This window comes from Grus americana, chromosome 20 (assembly GCF_028858705.1).
Source record: "Grus americana isolate bGruAme1 chromosome 20, bGruAme1.mat, whole genome shotgun sequence".
Lineage (NCBI taxonomy): Eukaryota > Metazoa > Chordata > Aves > Gruiformes > Gruidae > Grus > Grus americana.
Genome location: NC_072871.1, coordinates 11,796,746 through 11,817,782, shown reverse-complemented (window position 1 = coordinate 11,817,782; position 21,037 = coordinate 11,796,746). Strand labels below are relative to the sequence as shown.

Here is a 21,037-nt window from a genome sequence, read left to right as displayed (position 1 = left end):
AGTTGCAAACATTGCGCAAAACCGCCCTCCCTCCAGCTGTTCCTGTAAAACCTCCGTCTGCAGGCCGTTCCCCCCGACTGCCCCTCTCTGCAGAGGATCAGCTCCCCTGTTTGTTTAAACCCTGCACTCTTCCCTTCCGCTCCACGTGATGCCTTGGGCCAAACATCGTCTTAATCACCCCTGGGCCGCCGCTGACTCCGCGGTGTTGGTTGCAACTCCTCCAGCATGATCGTCAGCTTGACGATCCGGGCTCTCGTGATGCTCCCCTTGGGCTTCTGCTGGCCGTCGGCTTTCCAAGAGGTGAGTTTGACCTCCAGAAAACGCAGTTTCCAGGAAGCCTTTCTTATTTCTAGGAAAAAAAAAAAAAAGAGGAGACAACACAACGTGTTGTTAGCCAAAATCCATCAAACCTCGCTAATCAAGAAGATAAAGCTGTTTCCTCTGAGTGGCTGTTGTGCAGCCCATGCTTAGTGCAAAATAAAGCCATGAGAACTTGGCGTCGGTACTCGTTGAGTTGTCCGCTGGCGTTCCTTCCAGGTTAGGTTCAGTGAAGCGATAGTCTTGTATTCATTTGTTTTTCTTAAAAAAATGTAAAGCTATTCTTCTTCTTGCAGAAATTTCTCAGCGCTTTGGATGCGGAAGATGTTTTCTCTTATTTTGGAACCAGCTCGGTGTCTGATGGTATGCAGGGCTCCTTCTTTCTTGATTTTGGAACGTGTCTGTCAGTTTATTTCTAATCCCTTACATTTGATAATGCTAAGAACACTTATTAACGAACCCAGATCTGACAAGTATTTGTCATTTCTGAATCCCATTATTCAGTGAGGCAATCCATGTTTCAGTGTGAAAGCGGTTGAAGAACTGGGTCAATATTTTAAAATCTGCTGAAGGAGATATGATAAATCTTTTTGGACATTTCTTTTGCGGTCCTCTCTGAATTAGTATTTTTCTAGGAGATTAACGAATCCAGTTCTTCTGAGTGGTAAGCTTTAGACAAGAAATTTTAAAGAATGGCTTTAAATGCACTTGATAATTTTTTTTAAATAAATGCGTGGAGGGACTAGCACTCTGGGTCTGGATTGATGGTAGTTCAGAGTAAAGATACCTTTTAAATTCTCAAATCCTTAAAGCAAGGATGTTGTCCACTTGTGATTTCACCTAGTGCTCATCCCAGTGTCTCTGGATTATGATAATTCTCGCTTGGTAATACTAAATATCTGAGGAAGTAAAACTGTCTCCATCTTTGTTAAACGAACTGTTCTCCTTACCAAGAGAGCAAAAGCACCGATAAATCAGGAGCCAGTTTCAGAGCTGTTGTCTGTTCCTAATCAGATTATCCTCACTTTGGAATACATGAAAGCGTAGAAGTTCTTTGACTGTTGACACGATGACCCCCGAAAGACCACAGTTGTCATTTGGAGAGTATTTTTTCCTAGGGAGATAGATCATTGCCTTTGTTTTCTGTGTATCATCACTCCTCATAACTGTTTCCCTTGTTCTGGTCTCCTTTCATTTCTTTCAGTACCTGAGTTTGTTATTGCTGAGCCAACTTGCCCTTGTAGAGAAGAACAGATGGGGCTGACATCCTGTCGGATTCAACACTGCTCCATTGAGGCCTGGGGAGAACTCTACGCCTTTGAATTTCTCGAGGACCATGCCCTCCTTTCCTCTTCCTTTGTGAGCAAGCAAGTGGTGAACTCTTCCTTTAGCTTACTGAAGCGATTCTCAGGCAACTGCTTTGCAGGTGGAAATCCACTGCAACCTCCCGGGGCGAAGTGCAGAGTCACTTACTGTGAAGGGCAGCTGGTGAGTACGCACTGAACTTATTCTCACAAGCATTTACAGCCTTTGTAGGTTTGCGGCTCGATGCACCAGACATGTGAACCGTCCATTTAATAAATCTGAGCATTACAAAGAAGAAACAGGAAGGATATGGCACACAGTTCTCCATTGATAGCAAATGTCTTTGGAATAACTCAGAGATGGAATTTCATCTCCTTTAGCAAGGAGTCGTCATTGCAGATGAGGAAAAGATTCATATCAGACCTGTCAGAAGCAAAGATGTGGCCCTGCTGAACGACCTCAGCTTCTCCAGACCCCACATTCTCTTCAGAAGTGCTGCAAGAGGGGAAAATACTGCAAGAGGTAACGTACGTGGAGAGGAGGCCCTGCTTGTTCTGCTTGGAAAAGCTGTCTCCTGGTACTGGGGCTGCTTGCATGAGCTGAGAGGAAAAATCTTTATCTACAAATATATGAGTATACTTGATAGACATTTCCCACCTCACTGAGGTGTAAGTAGTGTGTTTTCATTTAGGTGTTTGTTATTTTCATAGCATAAGCATGTTATTAAGGATGTTGGCAAGTGAAAGAAACCAACAGAAGTGGGAAACCTGAGCAAGCAACTGGAGGAGTGGTCTTCCAGCTGGATTATTCTAGTCCTTCAGGAAAAGGGAGTGGATTTGTAGGACCTTTTATGTTGTCTTGCATTTTAAAGTCCCTGTGTCCCTTTGTTCTGTTCAGCAGGGCGGTTTCCTTCTCGCCTGCAGAAGAGGGCTGAGGGAGCTGTCAAACATTTGGAGCTGATGGTCGTAGCAGGTCCAGATGTTTACTTGTACCACAAGGAGGACACAGAGCGATATATTCTTGCCAACCTGAACATTGTGAGTAGTTTTCTGTTTGGATTGCTGTCCCAGTGTGAGAGATCACAGTGTCACGGGCAGACGGACCTCTGTGAGTACACTTTCAGAGGTCTTTGTGGTTACGTGCTCCTAGTACAGAGCACTTCTGATCTGCAGGGTGTTCCTCTCCACTTCTCTTGGCGCTGCATGGCAAGTGTTCCCTGGTACAAGGAGCTGCACGAGGAAAATGGATGTTAGAAGCTTAAAGCCCATTTAGAAAACGTAGCTCTTCCTTTCGTTACTAATACTGTTATATGTCAGATACAGTATCAAGAGTTCTGTCACCAGAGCCTTGATCCAGTCCCTGATGCTTTCAGTGAGATTGAACCAGATCCACTGAATTAATCTTTCATTTTACATTTCGATGTTTTATTTCTATTACAGAGTTTCTCTAAATGTCTCCCTCTGCTATTATTAAGAATTTGTTTATACATTTTCTGTGTGTGTGTATTGCAAAAAATGTCTTTAGCGTTCACTCTCCTACCCTATGAAACTGTTTTCCATGCAGATTCTTCTCTCTGCTTCAGAGTCTCTGACAAGTCTAACAACAGTTCTCGTCTGTTGACAGACTTATTTACATTTGTGGCGCATACTTTAATGTTGTACTTCCCAGTGAATCTATAGTTGCCCCTTATGGTTACCAGGTGTGCTACCTTTGTAGTGAATGCAGCCCTGTTATTGCGAACAGGTAGTGGGAGTCACAGGACTTCTTTACTGGATCCTTTCTATCTCTTAACAGGGGGCAGAGCTGCTGAGAGACGCCTCGCTGGGTGCTCATTTCAGGGTTCATCTTATGCAAATGCTTGTTTTGAGAGAACCAGAGGTAAGCAGGGAGGATGATGTTCAAGTGTTGTCCAAGCGGTTGCTAAAAGCTGTATGAAACGTGCAGACGTGTGCTTTCACTCTAGGCAGAGGTAAACATCACAACAAACATCACCTCATCGCTGATCAGCGTTTGTGAGTGGAGCAAGAAGGTCAACCCCCAGAATGACTCTGACCCCCAGCATGCTGACGTTGTCCTCTACATCACCAGGTACTGAAGCTCCCCCGCCCTGGGAGGGGACTGGAAATGCAGCTGTTGGTGTCCAGCTGTCAGCACAGTGACAGTGATGTTACTGGGTCTTCCAGCAGTTTGGCATCACAGGGTCTTTGCAGATAAGTTGATTCTCCTGTTTGGGGTTGATTCTCCTGCCCTTGGTGTCATGCAGTTAATCAGAGGTGCTGTTTCTGAAGGAACTGGAATATTCCCCAAGTGCTGACCAGCCAGACTTGGGCGGACATTTTGTGCCTCCAGAGCAGCACAGCCAAACCCACTGCAGCTTTTTGTGGGCAGAAAAGTCAAACAGTAACTGGAAGTGAAAACCCACTGGCATTTTCTGCGGAAGATTACAGGTGCTACTCTGACTTAGACATTTTGCCTGACTTTCAGGCTCCTTCCTCTAAATTGCCTTGGCTAAATGTGTCGAAGGCAATCTTTTCTTGAGTGTAATGGCTTTGTTTGGGTGCTTTTTCCTCAGAGATGATGATACTGCTCTGTCTTTTGCAAATAGGATTAGGTCATTTTATTCTATTCTGCTTGTTTGGGGACATCAGGATTTTTTAAAGTAGAATCACCACAGTTTTTGAACAGTGGGCACTTGTGGGACCCTACCGCTGTCATCTTGCCCCAGGGAGCTCAATGTGTCAAAAGAAATGTTAGGTAGCTGGAGAAGTTAGATCAGGAAAGTGCAAATAAATTCAATTGAATGTCTAGACCTGACTTTATTAGCTGCAATCATTCTTTGCTCTTTCCTCTGTATCTGTCTCTCTTACTTTAGGTTTGACCTGGAGTTACCTGATGGGAACAAGGAGCTGCGTGGTGTGACTCAGTTAGGTGGAGTCTGCTCCTCCTTCTGGAGCTGTGCTATTACCCAGGACACTGGCTTTGACCTTGGAGTCACCATAGCCCATGAGATTGGGCACAGGTCAGTAGGAAAGCCCCAGAGTGGCCCAGTATGTTTTATTCCGGCAAAAACATTGCCCAGTTTAGGGGATTTTGAAGGAGGAGAAGGATCTCTTGGCATAGCAGGGAGTTTCCCATAGATTATTCAAAACCTTTGGAAAGAGTTCCTTGCATTTCTTGCATTCCTGCATGCTCTGTGACAATTAGAAGCTGCCGAGAGGAGAGAAAACCTTTGTGACAGCAGTAGAAGGAAAGGCTGCAGAGGGAGCTCAGTCCTTGCTTAGAGAAGAGAGACTCTGAGGGAACCCAACCTCTGGGTTTCTTCTCCTCAGGGCACTGTGCTGCTTCTGTTGCAGTCTTGGAATCCCCCACGATGGTGAGGGGAATCGGTGCAGCAGCAGCGGTTACATCATGGGTTCAGCAGGAAACCACAACAGCATTGACCTCACCTGGTCGCAGTGCAGTCGAGAAGAGTTCCTGGCCTTTGTCAGGTAAGGGAATGGTTGAGTTCTGTGTGCCTGTGTGGGAGTGGTGCCCTGTGCTGGGACCTTAGGAGAGAGCAGGGAAAGACAAGGAGTAAAATAAAATACAATTCTTGGAAAATGAGGAACTGTGAAGTGCTTGGGGTTTGTTTATTTCTTAGCACTTGCGTCTGTTGCTGAGGTTAAACCCAGTTTTTGCTTCAAGTAGCTGGAAATGACTTTGGTTAGTGACTAACATGCCTGGGCTGTGTTGGACTCCTCAGACACTAGCTCAGCCTAGAAATTTTACTTAAAATGTCAGAGCATCTAGGTTTAAACAAGCATTGCGGGCTCTGAGCTGGCTGGGTGAAGAACAGGCACGAGTTTCTGTTATAACTTCAGCAGGGAATTGTGAGCATCTCCAGGCAGCTGCTGCAGCTAAATCCATCACAGCCCACAGTAAGCATGTGTTGTCTGGGAAAGCAACAGCCAACTCCCAGAATGAAACTCAGCAGAAGTTTGCAAACATGTCATTGTCCTTACTGCCCACAGCTGGGAAAGTGTTATTTCTTATGTCTCTATCAGCACAGGCCAAACAAACTGCTTAAATGACCTGCCGGACACGGACGGCAGCATCCCCGGATGGAAGCCTGGCTTGTACTATGGAGCAGATGAGCAATGTAAAATAGCCTTTGGAAGCGTCGCCACAGCATGCACCTTTGCTGACAGCAATGTTGTAGGTAGAAAGTTTCTGTCTTGCTAGGGGCTAGGAGGGAAATGTTCTGGAGCCAAGATTCAGGAAAAGGGAGCTGGGGACACTTTTACTATAAAGGGATGAAAGGTGCTTTCCTGCCACAGATTTCTTGGCAAAGAACAAACCCTCAAATGTTTTTAAAATGCTTCCCTTGTCTCCGTCACCTCCTTTGTCCGCATAAGTCTCCTTTAAAGTTTGCACGGTACCCAGAACCTTCTGTCCAAACAGGGGCCTGGCACTGCCGGTGCTGGGTACACCTACTCAGGGGAGTTGTGGGTCCTGTCTTGGCGAGCTCTTGGTCACTGGATCCCTTCAGCTTCCCCACTGTTACACAAGTCTGCATGGCTGAGAAATGCAGCATGGATAATATCTGCCATCTGGACATGTTTTGTTAATGAGGAAGCACTAAGGTGGGTGAAACTTTATTGCTTCAGCTGATTATCTAGTGTTACAGCTGGCAGCGCTGGTCTTCTGACGTGCCCAGAAGCAGGAGAAATGAAGGGACTTGCTTGCACTGTTGGGTAGCTGGGGGGAAGCCAAACACCCAGGACACGCACCATTTCCACTGAGCAACTTTTGGAACTGCTGTGTTGATGAGCCTAAGTTACTCCCTGAACTCCCTGGTTTTCTTGTCACAGCAGGACGTATGTGAAATTCTCTCATGCCATGTACAACCAGGAGACAAATCCAGCTGTACTCGGCTTCTTGTTCCCCTCTTGGATGGTACTGAGTGTGGAATCAATAAGGTAAGGAGGCTGCTGATCTGGTGGTCAGAAGCGGGTGTGGGTACTGTGGAGCCTGTTAGATAGCGAGCCATTGTTGGTGGCTGGAAGATACGTGGCACTCACTGTCCCTTGGCCAGGGAGCTAAGGCCAGACACTCCAGTTACAAACTGGTACCAGCTGATCTTGGTGTTTCTTCCTTGTCTGTATCTCTGTAGTTGCTTTGCAGGTCTCTAGCCTGATATCTGAGCTCTCCTACAAGGCCTTTCTGCTTGAAATGGCCTGTCAGCTCTTTGTTTTACCCCCAACCTCATGTTAGACTATAATGAGGAATGAGACTCCTCTAGCCTCTTGTGAGAAGGTGCCTCATTCATCTTGGGATTCTCTGTTACAGTCTGGCCTGCAAAAAGATGGGGACTTGTGCCACCCTTGTAGATCCCAGCCCTGCTGGAGTCATTGTGGTGCTGCTGCCAATTTTGTGTATTCTTGGTCTTAGTGGTGCTCGAAGGGACAGTGCAGCTCTCTGGAAGAACTGAACCCCATGGCTGTGGTCCATGGGCAGTGGTCTGGCTGGAGCCCCTTCTCCTCCTGCTCCCGCAGCTGCGGAGGTGGAGTTGTGATAAGGCAGCGGTTCTGTAACAACCCCAGGTAGGAACCAACCTTTGGCTGGTCCAGGGCCATGGGGTCTGAGTCCTGCTCTTTTGTTGGGACAAATTTGCCTCTGAGGAGTTCTTTTCCTGTCATTTCCAGGCCTGCTTTTGGGGGGCAGGAATGCCATGGCACCAGCATCCAAGTGGAGATGTGCAATACTCAGGTAATGGAGCTGATGGCATCTTCTGAGCTTGTTTCTTAACACCGTTTCACCCTTTGAGAGCTGTATGGTCTGGGACTGTACTTCTCACAGCTGACTGCTCTGGGAAGGAGGAGTAAAGATCTGACATGTAGCCTCCATCTGTCTGATGACGGGAGAGGTATTTGTTCCACTGTGTCTGAAGACAGCAGTATTATTTAATAGCATTGTTCATGTGTAATGAAGCATTTTCTTTATGTCTGCATATCAGGACAGACACTGAGAAAATAGTGACTCACTCAATGATAATTTTCTTCAGAGGGACATTCTTATATTGTTCCTGTTTTCCTTATCCATTTATTTTGTATAAATAGCAAAGATAGCAGCTTCCAAACACAATTATCTGCATATCCTGCAGCCTCCCTTTAAAGTGGTTTTCTTTATTTGCAGTTGTTTTGGTGTTTTACTTACCAGCCACTGCTTTCTGCCTTTAGCTAGTTGTTAAAATGCTGCTTGGGATTTGTGCTCAGTAAGTTCCTTTCATTACCCATACAATTCTCTCTGGGATGTAGGCCTGTTTGATGACCCAGCAGGACTTTATGGCTGAACAATGTGCAGCAACAAATTTAAAGCCACTGTATCTCACTGTAGAAACGCCATCCTTTTATACCTGGACTTCTGCTGTTGGCTTTGCCAAAGGTAAGGAAAGGCTGAGAAACCGTGGTTTCTTTGTGAAGGGGAGCGCTTGTGGACCTGTCTGGACTCTGAAGTCAAAAGGCCGTTTCACCAATTATTTTAGTTTTCAGGTGAAACTTGGATATTCTTTCTGTCAGATCCTTTTGACTTCTTCCTGTTTCTTGGTGGTCAGCCACATGCCTTTCTGAGAGAGTCACTCCTTTCTCCTCCTGCCTGCCTCCTCCAGGGGACATGCTATGCAAGCACATGTGCAGGGCCGTTGAAAACGAATTCATGGTAAGCCGCGAAGACAGTTTCATAGATGGAACCAGATGTGAGCAGGATGACTCTGAACACCACGGGGCTTTCAATCTGTGTGTAATGGGAAGCTGCAGAGTAAGTAACTGGGGAGTCTAGGTGAACCCCCGATGTGTAATCTGCCCCAAAGGAGTCACTTTACTAAGAGCAGGGGGAAAAACAGGGTCCCAAACAAGAGAGCGAGCTCTTCTGAAAAGAAGAGAGTTTTGTTCTTGGCTTATTGGATGGAGTCCAGCAAATCTGCTGTTCTGTCTAGGCATCCAATGCCAGTGGCCTCTAGATAAGCATTCTGCTAATTATGCAAGCAAGTACGTACGGCTATTCATCCCTAATCCAAGAAGCAATTGGTTTGTGGGTTGGTTGAGGAGACGTTAGCTGTTCAGTTTGCATGGTATAAATAGCCCTAGAAAATGCTAACTCTGGAGAAAAGTCATGTGATTTGAACATACTGGGTCAGTGGCAAAATAAGGAGGAAAACCTGGAAATCGTAACTTGATGAATTGATTGTTGCAGTATCACTAATCAAAACTGAAGCATAACTTTTTTTTTCTTCTGGATTGGATGAGAGAAAGGCATTCTTTCTTGATGAATGTAACTCCCCCGCGCTGTCTGCATTTTAGTAACTGCTCAATGCTGACCCGGTTGTATGTTTTCTGTTGTTTCTTTACATTCCCAGAATACACTTTTAACATTTTATGTTTTTCTCATTATCCTCATGTTCACAATGTTTTTTAATGCATTTCCACCTATTGAACAGCAGAGGGTGTAGGCATAATCTATTCTGATTTCTACGGTTCTGTTGGCAACAGTGATAAATATGTATGTTATGGCAGCATCCAAAGCCTGGGATCAGTGCCTCTAGCATAAATTCAACAGTTGCACATGTTTTGCTGCTAAGCCTGCTGAGATCCTCCTGTAGCTTTGTGTAAATTAGTCTTGTTCATGGGAATGAGGATAGAATCTCTCTTCTGAGTTCCACGGGATTGAAGGCCAGGCTGAAGGATGTGAGCTGGGTTTGGGGAGCTAAAGATTCCTTTAGAACCTGCCATTCATGTTTACTGTTCTCCTGGGCTTCCCCCCACACACACTTTTTTTTTTTCTTTCCCCTTCCAGAAAGAGTCTGTAGAAGAGAGGGGATGCAGAGACTTTGTGTTAGGTCACAGGAGAAATCTTTCTGGGCTGCTGCTTACGGGAAAGAAAATGTCACACAATTAATGAAACTTGTGCTCTTAGCTAAGACTTTCCAATCCCTGGCTTTGCATACTGCTGTACAGTGGTAGATGTAGATACAAATGCATCTTTGTCTATCTTGTTGTCTTAAATTCGAATTACAAATGGAACAGGCAGTTTCAGGAATTCAGGCAGTGTTGCTTTCATTCACTTGTTTTCTTCTCAGAATAGACAAGTCTTGACAGACTCTCCCCTTTGCTCAGGCATTTGGGTGTGATGGCCAGATGGACTCCAAGAAGATAATGGACTCTTGCAAGGTCTGTGGGGGTGATAATACCACTTGCACCAAAGTGAGTGGATCTTACACAGAAGGAAAAGCTAAAGGTCTGTAATCCTCACCCTCGGGCTCAACATTATGGTACTGTTTGTATGCTGCGTATTTGTATGTGTATTGAGTGTTCATAATGTTCTGTATGTGAGTTCTTGTTTCTGCTTCTGCTTGATTTTATTTTATGGAGGATGTGGCAGTGGAGTTTGGGTTGTCAGCAGAGAAGGCAGCTAAGATTTGTAGCAGGGAGGTAGCTGTTGTGTGGGCAGAGTGACTTTTTTGGTCATAGTTCTCTGGACGTGGACCAGAAATGTAGCCATTCAAGAAGTCCAACAAATTACCGGGAGCTGGGAGCTGTGTCAGATTCTTCCCAAGATGTTAAACATCCGTTTGGGAACTGATCTAGCTCCTGCAGCGTCACATATAGATATTGGCAGAGAACATAAAAAGAACAAAAGAAAGATGAGAACGGGACACAATGCAGTTCAGTTTTGTTTGCTGTATTCCCCAGCACTGTGTTTAAGCCAAGCTGATAAAGCTAAGGTCAGTGTGAATTTACCTCCTGGCCACCACTGTTGTATCCTTACCTTTTTTATATTAGCTATGTAACCCCTGTCTGCAATTAAGCTTTGTTGCTGCCTGTAAGGCTTGTCCTCCAACGGATAGCATGCTAGTAAGGTGAAGAGGGGTTGATCTGTAACCTCCAGCCTTTTCAAAAGAGGTACAGTGACAGAAGGTGACCGTATCTTCTTTCTTTCCATCCTTCCAGAGTACGTTACATTTCTCTCCGTGCCTTATAACACCACCTTGGTCCATGTTACCAATCGGAGACCACTCTTCACACACTTGGGTGAGTTGAATGAAAAGGAGAGGAGGGACTACAGGCAGGGCTAAAACAAGCTTATAAAAACAAGAAAATGGAGTTTGGGAGGAAAGTTCTTGATGATACAGTTTGTTTGTGGGATACTCTCCAGTGGGAAGTGCTAGAAGCCGTGCTTTTTGGGATGCCTCACTTAGATCAAACTGGTTCCAGCAAATGGGCGGTCTGTAGCTGCCAGCACCAGGGGATCCTGGTGACCATGTAATATCTCTTAACCTCGCTGCTACTTTTGCTTCTCTAGCTGTGAAGGTTAAAGGAGAGTATGTGGTTGCTGGAAAAGGAAAAATCTCACTGAATGTCACCTATCCATCGGTTCTGGAGGACAGCCAGATCAAATACAAAGTGTTTCTCACCAAGGACAACCTGCCAAGCCTGGAGGAAGTCCATGTGGATGGGCCAACACAGGAAGCAATTGAAATACAGGTAAATTAAAATAGCAGAGTTGGAATGGGGCCAGTCTGAACTGGCCAGGCTGAGTTTATGTAGCTCTGCTGCAGCGCAGAATGCACGTCCAAGGCTGCTGGAGATGGTGTTCACTAAGAGTGATGGTGTTGCTCTTCTTGGGAAAGGTTGAGGGTTGGCTGCCCACAGGCTTTCTGCAGGTCTGGGGGATGGTTGTGTGGGGGAAAGCATACTGAGTTAAACCTTTTGCTTGGCTTAGTCTTTTTTTCAGTGCCCTGTGCACAGAATTCACAGAGTGAGTACTCTGACTGTATCTGGCAAGAACTGAGAGTCATATCTTTGAGGCTCAGGATTGGATGGAAAAGGGGGACTAGCTTCTCTTATCTCTGTCCTAAGAAATGAGTCTGAGTTGATTTGCGCATTGACCGTGACTTTTTCCTTCACCAGGTCTATCGAAGGTATTCAAAAGAATATGGCAATGCCACCAACCCGGACATCACCTTCAGCTATTTTATCCCCAGAGAGAATCTGATGTATACGTGGGTTCCTCAGCAGGGGCCATGTTCAGTGACCTGTGGGGAAGGTGAGGCAGCAGTACTCAATCTTTGCTTTTTACAGAGATCTGGGCAGGCTTCTAGTTTGGCTGGCTGGTAGTCAGACAGATCTTTACCCCATGGGCTCTCCTGGGCTGACTGAAAGAAATGTGACATCAGGGAGAGAGACTTGGTTAGCACTTATTAACCAACTGAACTGAATTTAAAAGCGAATTGCTGAAAGCGAGCTGCAGTTGCCAGTGTTAAACTGAACCGAAGAAAAGAGTGGTACAGCTTTTGAGTTAAATTAGCAAATCAGCAAATGAGCTGAATCATCAAAATGATAGTGAAAATGTTTGATCATGAAGAGGATTTTTAAATGGGTTTTAACTGAACTTTTGGTTTTAAGACTAAATAATTTTCTCAGATTTTTCAAAGTTATTGAAGACTGTAATTTGAAGTTGGCGAAACATCAAAAGTCTGAGACCAAAGTGGTATCTGGTGTCTAAAGCCTCAGAGCTAATTATAAAACTTCCTTCTTAGAATTCTATTCCTGTGCCATGGCTAATCCTTTCTGTCTCCCTGAAGAAATCATAATGCAGATTGTAACAGATCGCTCTGGTAGACGGTCTGACATCTTGTTTACCAGATAATACAGATGACACTGGCAAGCCTCTCAAGACTTTTATGACAAGAATTTAGAAAATACATTAACGGATACTTATGGAAGTCAATCTATAGGACTAGTTATGTCTGAAGAGCTTTTCTCCAGCAGATTCCCCAGGTGAATTGGTTGCTGAAACCCTGAAGTAAAGAACTCTTTAGGGCCTCCCAACTAATGCAGTCATAAACAAAAAAAAAATGAGAAAGCTGGGACTTAAAATAACAGAGAGTTGAGTATCTGAACTGAAATTGCATCTTGAGAGCTGAAAGCGATGCTCAGGCCCTCCTTACCAATAGGCATTATTTGAAAACAAGGAGGGTAGTGAAAAGATAACATTGCTGATTGATTCTTGACATTTGCTTCTCAGGGTCATGCTCTTTGAGATTCAGGAATGCCTGTCTCTCTTTGTGGGTAGCTCATTCTCTGCAAAGGAGACTCTCTACAGCTTTGCATGTAACTTTTTTGAGTTTGGATTTTCACCTGCTTCACCTCTTAGGTTCAGTATTGTTAAAAATCTTGTTTATAGCTGTAGTTTATGAATATTTCATTTCTTGCATGCCACAGGCACTGCAAGTCTGCAGTTTCTCTGCAGTTTTGGATATTGATGATCGCTTTGAGGACATTGGCATGCTGCTGTCTGCTGTGCAAAGACTGTATCATGATATTACATGATTAGCTCTACAGAATGTCATTTAAAAATGGCTGACCGCTAGAGCTTATTGTCAGCAACCTGTCCCTCATCAGTCAGACATCAAGATCATTAGAAGTAATTTGGACCAAATTATGATTGATAGCCTTGTTCTTGCAAACAGCCAGTTTAGAGCAATCTTTCCATTTTGTCAGTGGATTATCCATCAAACTTCTCATCTTCTGGGTTGTTCATCTCGGAAGGTCACTTTAAAACTCACGAGGAAACGTTATATCAGAAATAAGGGGGTTGTGTGTTTACAGAAAGTCTGTATTCCCAAATATGCCATTTTTCCTACACAGATAATTTGATTAAAGAGAAATTACAGCATCTTCCTAGCATAATAGAGGTGAACTGTTCACTTTGTTTATGACTTTCTTTTCTTTCTTTTTCCTTTTGTATCCCAGGGATACGACCAGTGGATCATGTGTGCTTTGACCAGACAAAGAATGAAATAACAGAGGATCAGTGGTGTCTGGAGCTCCCGCAGCCCCTTTCAGAGCGCAGGCCCTGTGCCGTGGAGCCGTGCCTGTACAGGTTGGTGTTCCTGGAAGCTCGGCTGAATTCTTGCTTCACTTGTCATTTCTCTGCCAGCTAACCCAGTCTCTGCGGTCTCATTTGCATTGTGCAAGGTGGAAAAAAAAAGGAGAGGTATGAAGTAGTTTCTTCCTAATTATAATGGTGTAGCAGATCCCAAACCATGTTCTGTCTTTCCTGGTCCCATGAGGTAATTGAGATGTCAGCTGAATGAATGGGAGATAGTCCTTCTGATATTTTACAGTAGTCTGCTAAATGGAAATACTTTGGGGGCATGGCCAGAAGAAGACGTCTGCTTACGTCCTTTCCAAGATTGTGCCAACAAAGATTTGATCTTACTGTGGAGGAGACCCTTGTGTTAGACTGGAAAGAGGACCAAGAGCCAAGTCTGCCCAGACATTGATCTCATAGACATTTTAGTGTTTAATAAAAAGTGATTATACTGTGAACTATAGCTCTTTAGCTTAGGTGCTTTTAGTCCTAGAGAGCTGTTGGTGCAAGGATTTACATTCCTAGCAGTTGTCCTCTCAATCACATCCGGACGTGGCTCTTTAAATAGAGAAGCTGAATATTCTCTTTGACCCGTTTCTGTATTCAGTGGCATGAGAAATAAACCTCCATGATCCAGATGAGAAATAGGGTGATACGATTACTTCCCATTTAGGTGGAAGATATCACAGATAGATGAATGCTCTGCTGTCTGTGGAACCGGAGTTGCCCAGCAGAATTTGACCTGTGTTCAGTTTCGTGATGGATTGGAGACTGTTGTGGATGACAGCTTGTGCCCAGCAGAAGAAAAACCCCTCTCCGTTGTGCCATGTGTGGTTACTGTCTGCCCTTTAGGCTGGGACAAAGTGAGTTTATTGGCTTGGCTTGTTTCAGAAGTCTCACTGGAAGCTTTGCAGGAGGCTTCTGGTTATGAAGAACCATCTTGTTACTGGAGTCCGGGAGGGTGGGTTTATACCAAGGATATCTTGCCAGTTAAAGGTTCATCCTGTCACTTTAGAAAGCTCTGTCCCTCTTAATGCTGCTGGATGAATCAGTTTATAGTGGTGGATTGCTTAGGGCAACTGCTGACTATGTTCCTTCTTAGTTTCTCCTCACAGAGTCCAACAAAAGCAGAAACAGAAATAACCCCTGATCCACTGGTAAATACCTTGCTGTCAAACAGAGGTTGTGACATGATAGGGAGGATTGCTAGCAGGGAAGAGGGCTTCTCAGCACAGGATCGCTGGTCCAAATCCGTACTGGGGAGCCACTGCCAGGTGTGCATTTACAGATGGGGAAGAGACTGCATTAGGCATCTCCAGTCTCGGGTATGTCTCTGCAGGTAGTGTGAATTAGGAGGGGTCTTGGCTGTTGGATGTCCTTAGCTATTCCTAATACGTGTTCTGCAAAAATGGAGAAAGTGCTTAAATGTTCCTCTTTCTTCAGTGACAGCAAATATGTTGTAGGCTTGATCTGGAGGTATCCCCCGGCTTCGTTAGATCGAGACCGATGTGGAAAGCAGGTGCCAATGTCAGTCTGGGTCTTTTTGCTCTGTTCTGAGGAGGAAGACGCACACTTGCTTCAGACTTCGGAGTCACTTGGGCATATCCAACTGGAAAATCAGACCGTGTATGTCTGGATCCCTCTAGCTGGAGAGTGTTCCGTCTCTTGTGGTAGAGGTGAGATCTTTCAGTGTTGCAGGGAAATATTACTTGGCTGTAGGCGTGAGCTCAGTGCCTAGGAACCTCAGGGACCTGGTCTTTTCCCCTCTACAGCTCTAAATGCCTGTGTAGCTGTGGTCACAATTTTTTTGAGTCTGGAAGAGGCAAGGGGGCCTGGCTCAGGGAGTAGTTTAGAGGGCTGGCTGGCTGCCGCTGTGTTCCAGAGTTGGGGGGATGAGTGCAATAAGTGTGCCTGGCGCTCAGGCAGTTTGCTTGTTTTGTACATGCACATGCGACTGACACTGTATGGCTTATTTTCAAGCTTTGCATGCATGCCATGCTGTAAGATTGCTTCCCTTTCTAGGTAAGACTCAGCTACAGTACACATGTGTGTCTTTTGACACCAAAGAAGAAACCCAAGAAGAAAACTGTCATCCAGTGCCAAAGCCAGAGAGCAGGATGGAAGTCTGTGATCTCAGTCCCTGCCCGCCAAGGTAAAGCAGTTACCAGGAGATAACGAGCCAGTGAGAGGTCTTTTCTTCCTCTCTCTATGTCCAGGGACGTGGCAAAGTAAGGGTCAGGCTACCCTGAGGATGTTATCTTCCTCTCCCCTGCTTTGAAAGGCCAGCCAACTGCAAAAACAGTAGCAGTGGTCCAAACTCGGCAAACTCAGTCTTTCCTGGGCTGGTATATTCTCAAGCAGAACTAAAGTGAAGTCTTTGGAGATTGAGTCTAGGGAAAACCTGAAAGCCTCTTGATCCCTTATTACCCTGGGGAAGTAGGAAGAAAACCATAACTACAAAAGATGGTGACACATTTGCCAGCTGCACAGTTTCCACACAGCATCAAGAAAAGTAGCTCGAATGAAATGTTCTATGAATCTGGGGTAGCTGCTCTGAGAACAGAAGAAAATGGATGGCACTTTCCACAGGATTTATGGTATTGCAGACTGCACTCAGTGGGGTGACTGGGGATGTCTCAAACACGAACCAGTGTGTATATGTGCATTAATGCAATTCCAGGTGTATTTCCATAGGCTGGTTTCATTTAAAATCCAGGGAAGATGGGTGACAGCTGGAGGTATCACTGATGGCTGCGTTGTTCCCAGATGGCATTACAAAATGGGCTCATGCAGCTTCTGATCTGACTGTTCAGTGGTGTGTGTTTTGGAGGGAGATAAGATTGTTTTTGCAGTTAAGCTATGTATGTCACCCTGGGGAAGACTAATGGATGCAGAGTAAGATTCAATGTATATTTTGAGTCTTTGGGCTTCTTGCAAAATGTGAATGCCCTCTGGGTCCAACTCCAAACCTGTTCCAGACTGCCCAACCTTATTTCAAAGGCTGCCTTGTAAGTGCTGTAGGCAGCAAAGGCTGTGAGGTGCAGGGGTGAAGAAAGCAGCTGAGAAGCGGAAGGATGAGGGAGTTGCAGTGCATTCTCTACAACAAGAGATAGTAGAGGGTGGGGATTCATCACTAACTTATTTTTTCTCCTCCTTGTCCTGTCAGATGGAAGGTAACCCCAGCTGGCCCCTGTTCCTCCAGCTGTGGGCTCGGCTTAGCTGTTCAGCTGGTCACCTGTGTGCAGATTCACCAAGGCAAGGAGATTTTGCTGGAGGAGCGTTTGTGTCCTGTGGCAGAGAAGCCCCTTACCAGCATCCCCTGTGTCATCCGAATGTGCTCTTATGAATGGAGCTTCAGCGAGTGGACAGAGGTATCTGCTCCTGTTCAGATGCAGCACTTGATGTCTAGTGCAGCGGTTTTATAGCCACTCACTTCCCTAAAGCATGCAGGGGAGAAATACCACGTCTGCCTTGTTTATTTACTTCCCACAGAAATGCTAAACTGTTTCTAGGGATGTTTTCCATCTTTTCCGCTGCCCTGTGTTTAGCAGCCGTAGGTTTGCTTCCCGCATTTCTCAGCTCAGGTTTTGGCTGCAGTTTAAAAATGGTCCTTGGCATGTTTTCTTCTGGAATGTAGATCTTTTTGGATTTTTCGGGAAGTGGTCTGCAATTCAAAGATATAGTTTGGAAGATTCCCTGGGAGGCGGGCCATCTTATAGCAGATGAAACTAGAGCACTGAAAGGGCAAGTGATAAAACAGCATCAGTGATCAGCCCCCCAGATCATGCCTGAGCCAATAAATATAGATTTCTAAATACCAGCTGAAACACATGTATAAAGGCCTGTGGGTTTCTTCCTCTGCAGTGTTCAACTTCGTGTGGGAATGGCATTCAGACACGGCAGGATTTCTGCCTCAACCTGCTAACCCGTAAGCACGTGAACCCCATCTTCTGCAGGCGCTTCCCCAAGGCCATTGTGGTACGTGGCTGCTCTGCAGGGCCCTGTCCTGAGCCGGCGGTGGGAACCAGGTCCCATGGAGCAGGACTGCAGACAGTGACACCGGCCGTGCATCTGACAACAGCTGCAACTGCCAAAGAGGCGAGATACAAGGACTTGGATCTTTCTCCATCTGCTGTGCCAGCTGTGCCTCAGGAACAGACAAGAGAGACCAGTGGAGGTGAGGAGGATGCTACCAAAAAGTAGAGATAGGTGCTTACTGTGTGCAGCTGGTTGTGGTGACCCTACCGCCATGCAGGGACAGGAACATGGGAGGGAATACTCCCGGTTGGGAGGGGCAACACGCTGTTCCTTCCAGCATGCCATGAGCTGTCCATGTTGTCTGAACTAGGTGCCATGACTTCCCTGGGCTTCCCAAAGCTCTGTTGACTTGGAACTCCTCTGGGCAGCAACTGACTCTTCCCATGCTCCACTCAGAAGATGGGCGCACTGTTGGCGCTTGTCTGTTCATTGTGCCATGAGGGGAATGGGAATTGTGTTTCAGCGGCTGTAGTTCCCTGTGGATGTGTTTCTCACCTGTCTCTGCTGTGCAGGTGTCTGTGGAAGGCTCTTTCTTAATGCCACTGGGGTCATCAACATGATGGGTGTAGAGAGCAGCGACTGCACTGTGGCCATCGGACGTCCTCTCGGGGAGGAGATAACAGTCAGCGTCCTGGAGAGCTCCCTCAACTGCAGTGCAGGTACTGCCCAGGGCGTGCTGGGGACTAGCCTGGCCCTTTGGGAATTCTGCACCTCGTTTGCCTGCCTGCCTTTGGTGCCCTGAGTGGTTCTAGCTGCCTCGGAGGCTGTGTAAGCTCCGAAACCATTGCACAAGTTTTTCTGTCCTGCCGAGTCTTTGCCAGATGGGACTAAATGAAGATGATGCCTTTCCTCCCCTTTCATAATGGTTTCTTACCTGTTTTGTTGACAGATAGGAGATGAAAGGAGTTGATGGGGTTAAAGAAGCTGCTTGCTTTGGCCTGTTATAAATTCTCTCTGTAATATACCCTCTTGCTGGAATCAGTACAGTTAGATTAGTTAACTGGACTGTTTTCGTGACAGATTTTGATAAGGAAAACACGCAGAAATTACTTGATTCCAGACCTATATAAGATAGGTTGCCTCATTTTACTTAAAGTAAAAGTGTTTCTAGTCCCTGTGCTCATCCATTCCAGGTGAGGTAGTGCTGTTTTCTGGGCGAATGATGTGGCGGACAGGCTGCAGGAAGCTCCCTTTGTCACTGATAAATTCCAGAACGAATACACTGATTGTGAAACAGCGTGTTTTGCTGCCAGGAAGCGGGGTCATTCTTCAGTACAACAGCAGAACTGCAACTAAAAAATACTACCAAGGTACTTCACTGAAAGCTTTGCTGTTGCTTTAGATTAAGGCACCCGTGACAAGGCCCACAGTGTTCCATGGATCATGGTTGCCTGTGGAAATCTATGGAAACCTTGCTTCATTTTTAGCAGCTAATAAGCCCCTTCTTGAGGACTGTTGGAATTAATATTGCTTGTGAACTACCCCTCTGTTTTAAAGGCAAACCCCCTGCAGGTGTTTGCTGATGCTTGGAGGTTCCCAGATGAAAATCCTTAGAGAAACTTCTCTGCCTGTGTTTAATTTAAATGATTTCTTTCTTGGAGATGCTGGACACTTCTCTAAATCATTTTATTTTCTGCTCCCTTTCCCCATCTCAGATTGTGACAAGCAGCTGTTTGGTCCCCAAGGTGAAATAGTGAATCCTGTGCAATTGCCTGATCAAAGGCAAGTAGTCTGTCGGACCTTCATCAATGTGCCTCCTCGGAATCGCATAGCTATCCGCGCCCTATATATTGACCTGGGCAATGAGAGCAACCAGACGCATTTTAATTACATCTTGGTGAGTCGGAAACCTAAAGGGGATAGTTTGGACGAGTATGGACCCTCCTCATTAGACGTTTCCATCCAGATGCAAAATTCAGTCACAACTCCTAGGGGGTCAGACTCTGATCTCTGTTATGTAAATGTAGATGTGAATGAGCACTACTGATGTCTCCTGTATTTCTTCTAACCTTTGTATAGCGCAGCTTTTCCCCTGAGTGACCAATTGGCAAGACCCCAGTATTTTGTGGGTGCTTCGCTTGTAGGCTGCTGTGATATAATGCTTCTGTCTGTCTTTACGCAGGTCCGTGATGTAAGCACCATGAAGACAATGGTGTTCCATGGGAAACAGCAATTCTTCTGGCAATCAACAGGAAGCCAAGCTGAAATTGAGTTTCATGAAAATGTTAAGGAAAACCGAACCAGTTTCTGGGCTGAATATCATGCTATTGAGCCCAAATAAAAGGGGCCAGGGCCACTGCACTGAGAAAGGCCGTGGTCCAGTTAGTCGCTGCTGCCTGTTCACCGCTCAAGGTCACACGAGTCACTTAACCTTTTTGCAACTGCTCCCCTATCTACTGAGTAAGAACAATACTATCTACTGACTCCTTTGGGATCTTAGTTAATATTTATAAAGATTATGCAAAAGACATGTAACTACCAAATGTTTAGCAAATATTTCTCATAGGGACTTTCTGTTTGGGCCGATTGGTATTAATGCAGTTTGCGTGTGTGTAGTTAGTGACTTGGATGCTGAAGTCTCAGGGTCCTGCTTCTGTAATGTACTGTGACCTTTTTGGATGGTCGTTTCATTTCTTGGTGGCTCAGTGTCCCATTAGAAACCTCTGTATACCGCAATTACCTACGATTACGGTTTAACCATTAAGTTCGCTCTCCTGTGGTGTAAAAGCCCCTTAAAACTGAAGCCCATTGAAATTCTGGAACGTTATAAAGAAGGCAAAGATGCGTATGAGGGCGAACTGCTAGCACAAGAAGATTAGAGACACGTGTGAGGGCAAGACAGTTTCTTTGCCCAGGAGGGTGGCGCAGCACTAGGACAGGTCACTCGGAAAGCTTGAATGTTTTTGGGAGCTGGCTCGACCAAGGCACGACTGGCCTGGTCCAGCCCTGGTGGCAGCTGGCTTTTATATGGGAGGGCTAAATGACATCCAGAGGGCCCTCCCCAGCCACCCCTTCTGTGGTTCTGCTGTTACATATCTGACAGTGATACCAGTATTTCTTTTCTATGGGAAAATAAAAGAATTCTGTCTCAATCATGAGTTTGGTGCCAAGACGTATTTACTCAGATAAGAACAGTAGCTGTGCTATTAATCTGCTTGTATCTTCATCTCACAGGAACTGTGCAATGGGAGATTGTTGAGACTGCATGATACGAGTTGTAGCAGGAAGAGGTAGTTTAGAGCAGTGACAAATATTCACTCAAGTTTGATTTTAAATACATTTTTTTTAGGTTGTTTTTACTTAATATCTTGAACATTGGACCGTGCTTGGTCCAAATCTGTCATCCTCCTCAAAATCACAATATACTGCTTAAGGGGTGTTTTCCGCACCTGGAGCCTGGCTGGACACATCTGCCCTTGCTCTTCATGCTGGATGCAATAAATGGTTCTGCCTGGGAAGTTTTAAC

The 21,037-nt window shown here is 45.5% G+C and overlaps 1 protein-coding gene across 6 annotated transcripts; it reads left to right on the top strand.

Annotated features, from left to right (window-relative positions):
* The first annotated feature begins 24 nt into the window (after nucleotides 1-24).
* On the top strand, nucleotides 25-20,969 carry ADAMTS13 (ADAM metallopeptidase with thrombospondin type 1 motif 13). Of its 6 annotated transcripts, none has more exons than XM_054848665.1 (29): nucleotides 25-300; nucleotides 615-681; nucleotides 1,523-1,806; nucleotides 2,004-2,145; nucleotides 2,524-2,660; nucleotides 3,418-3,501; nucleotides 3,587-3,711; nucleotides 4,496-4,642; nucleotides 4,977-5,111; nucleotides 5,667-5,817; nucleotides 6,474-6,581; nucleotides 7,054-7,205; nucleotides 7,308-7,371; nucleotides 7,920-8,046; nucleotides 8,270-8,418; nucleotides 9,774-9,894; nucleotides 10,608-10,688; nucleotides 10,960-11,141; nucleotides 11,568-11,703; nucleotides 13,413-13,542; nucleotides 14,207-14,396; nucleotides 15,092-15,209; nucleotides 15,556-15,685; nucleotides 16,700-16,904; nucleotides 17,398-17,710; nucleotides 18,084-18,230; nucleotides 18,705-18,881; nucleotides 19,227-19,408; nucleotides 19,694-20,969. In XM_054848665.1, the coding sequence occupies exons 1-29, from the start codon at nucleotides 226-228 to the stop codon at nucleotides 19,850-19,852; spliced, it is 4,218 nt and encodes a 1,405-aa protein (XP_054704640.1). In that variant the 5' UTR covers nucleotides 25-225; the 3' UTR covers nucleotides 19,853-20,969. The 6 variants fall into 6 exon arrangements, with proteins under 6 accessions (XP_054704640.1, XP_054704639.1, XP_054704641.1 ...); XM_054848664.1 differs by having other exon boundaries at nucleotides 2,521-2,660; nucleotides 6,477-6,581; XM_054848666.1 differs by having other exon boundaries at nucleotides 2,521-2,660; nucleotides 15,095-15,209.
* Nucleotides 20,970-21,037: the final 68 nt, after the last annotated feature.

Bases quoted from the DNA above. Each gene is read 5' to 3' on its own strand.
- ADAMTS13 (XM_054848662.1), top strand. From the start codon at position 226: ATGATCGTCAGCTTGACGATCCGGGCTCTCGTGATGCTCCCCTTGGGC. The intron at 1,807-2,003 runs GTGAGTACGCAC...CATCTCCTTTAG, and splicing joins CTTACTGTGAAGGGCAGCTG to CAAGGAGTCGTCATTGCAGA. The intron at 3,502-3,586 runs GTAAGCAGGGAG...CTTTCACTCTAG, and splicing joins TTGTTTTGAGAGAACCAGAG to GCAGAGGTAAACATCACAAC.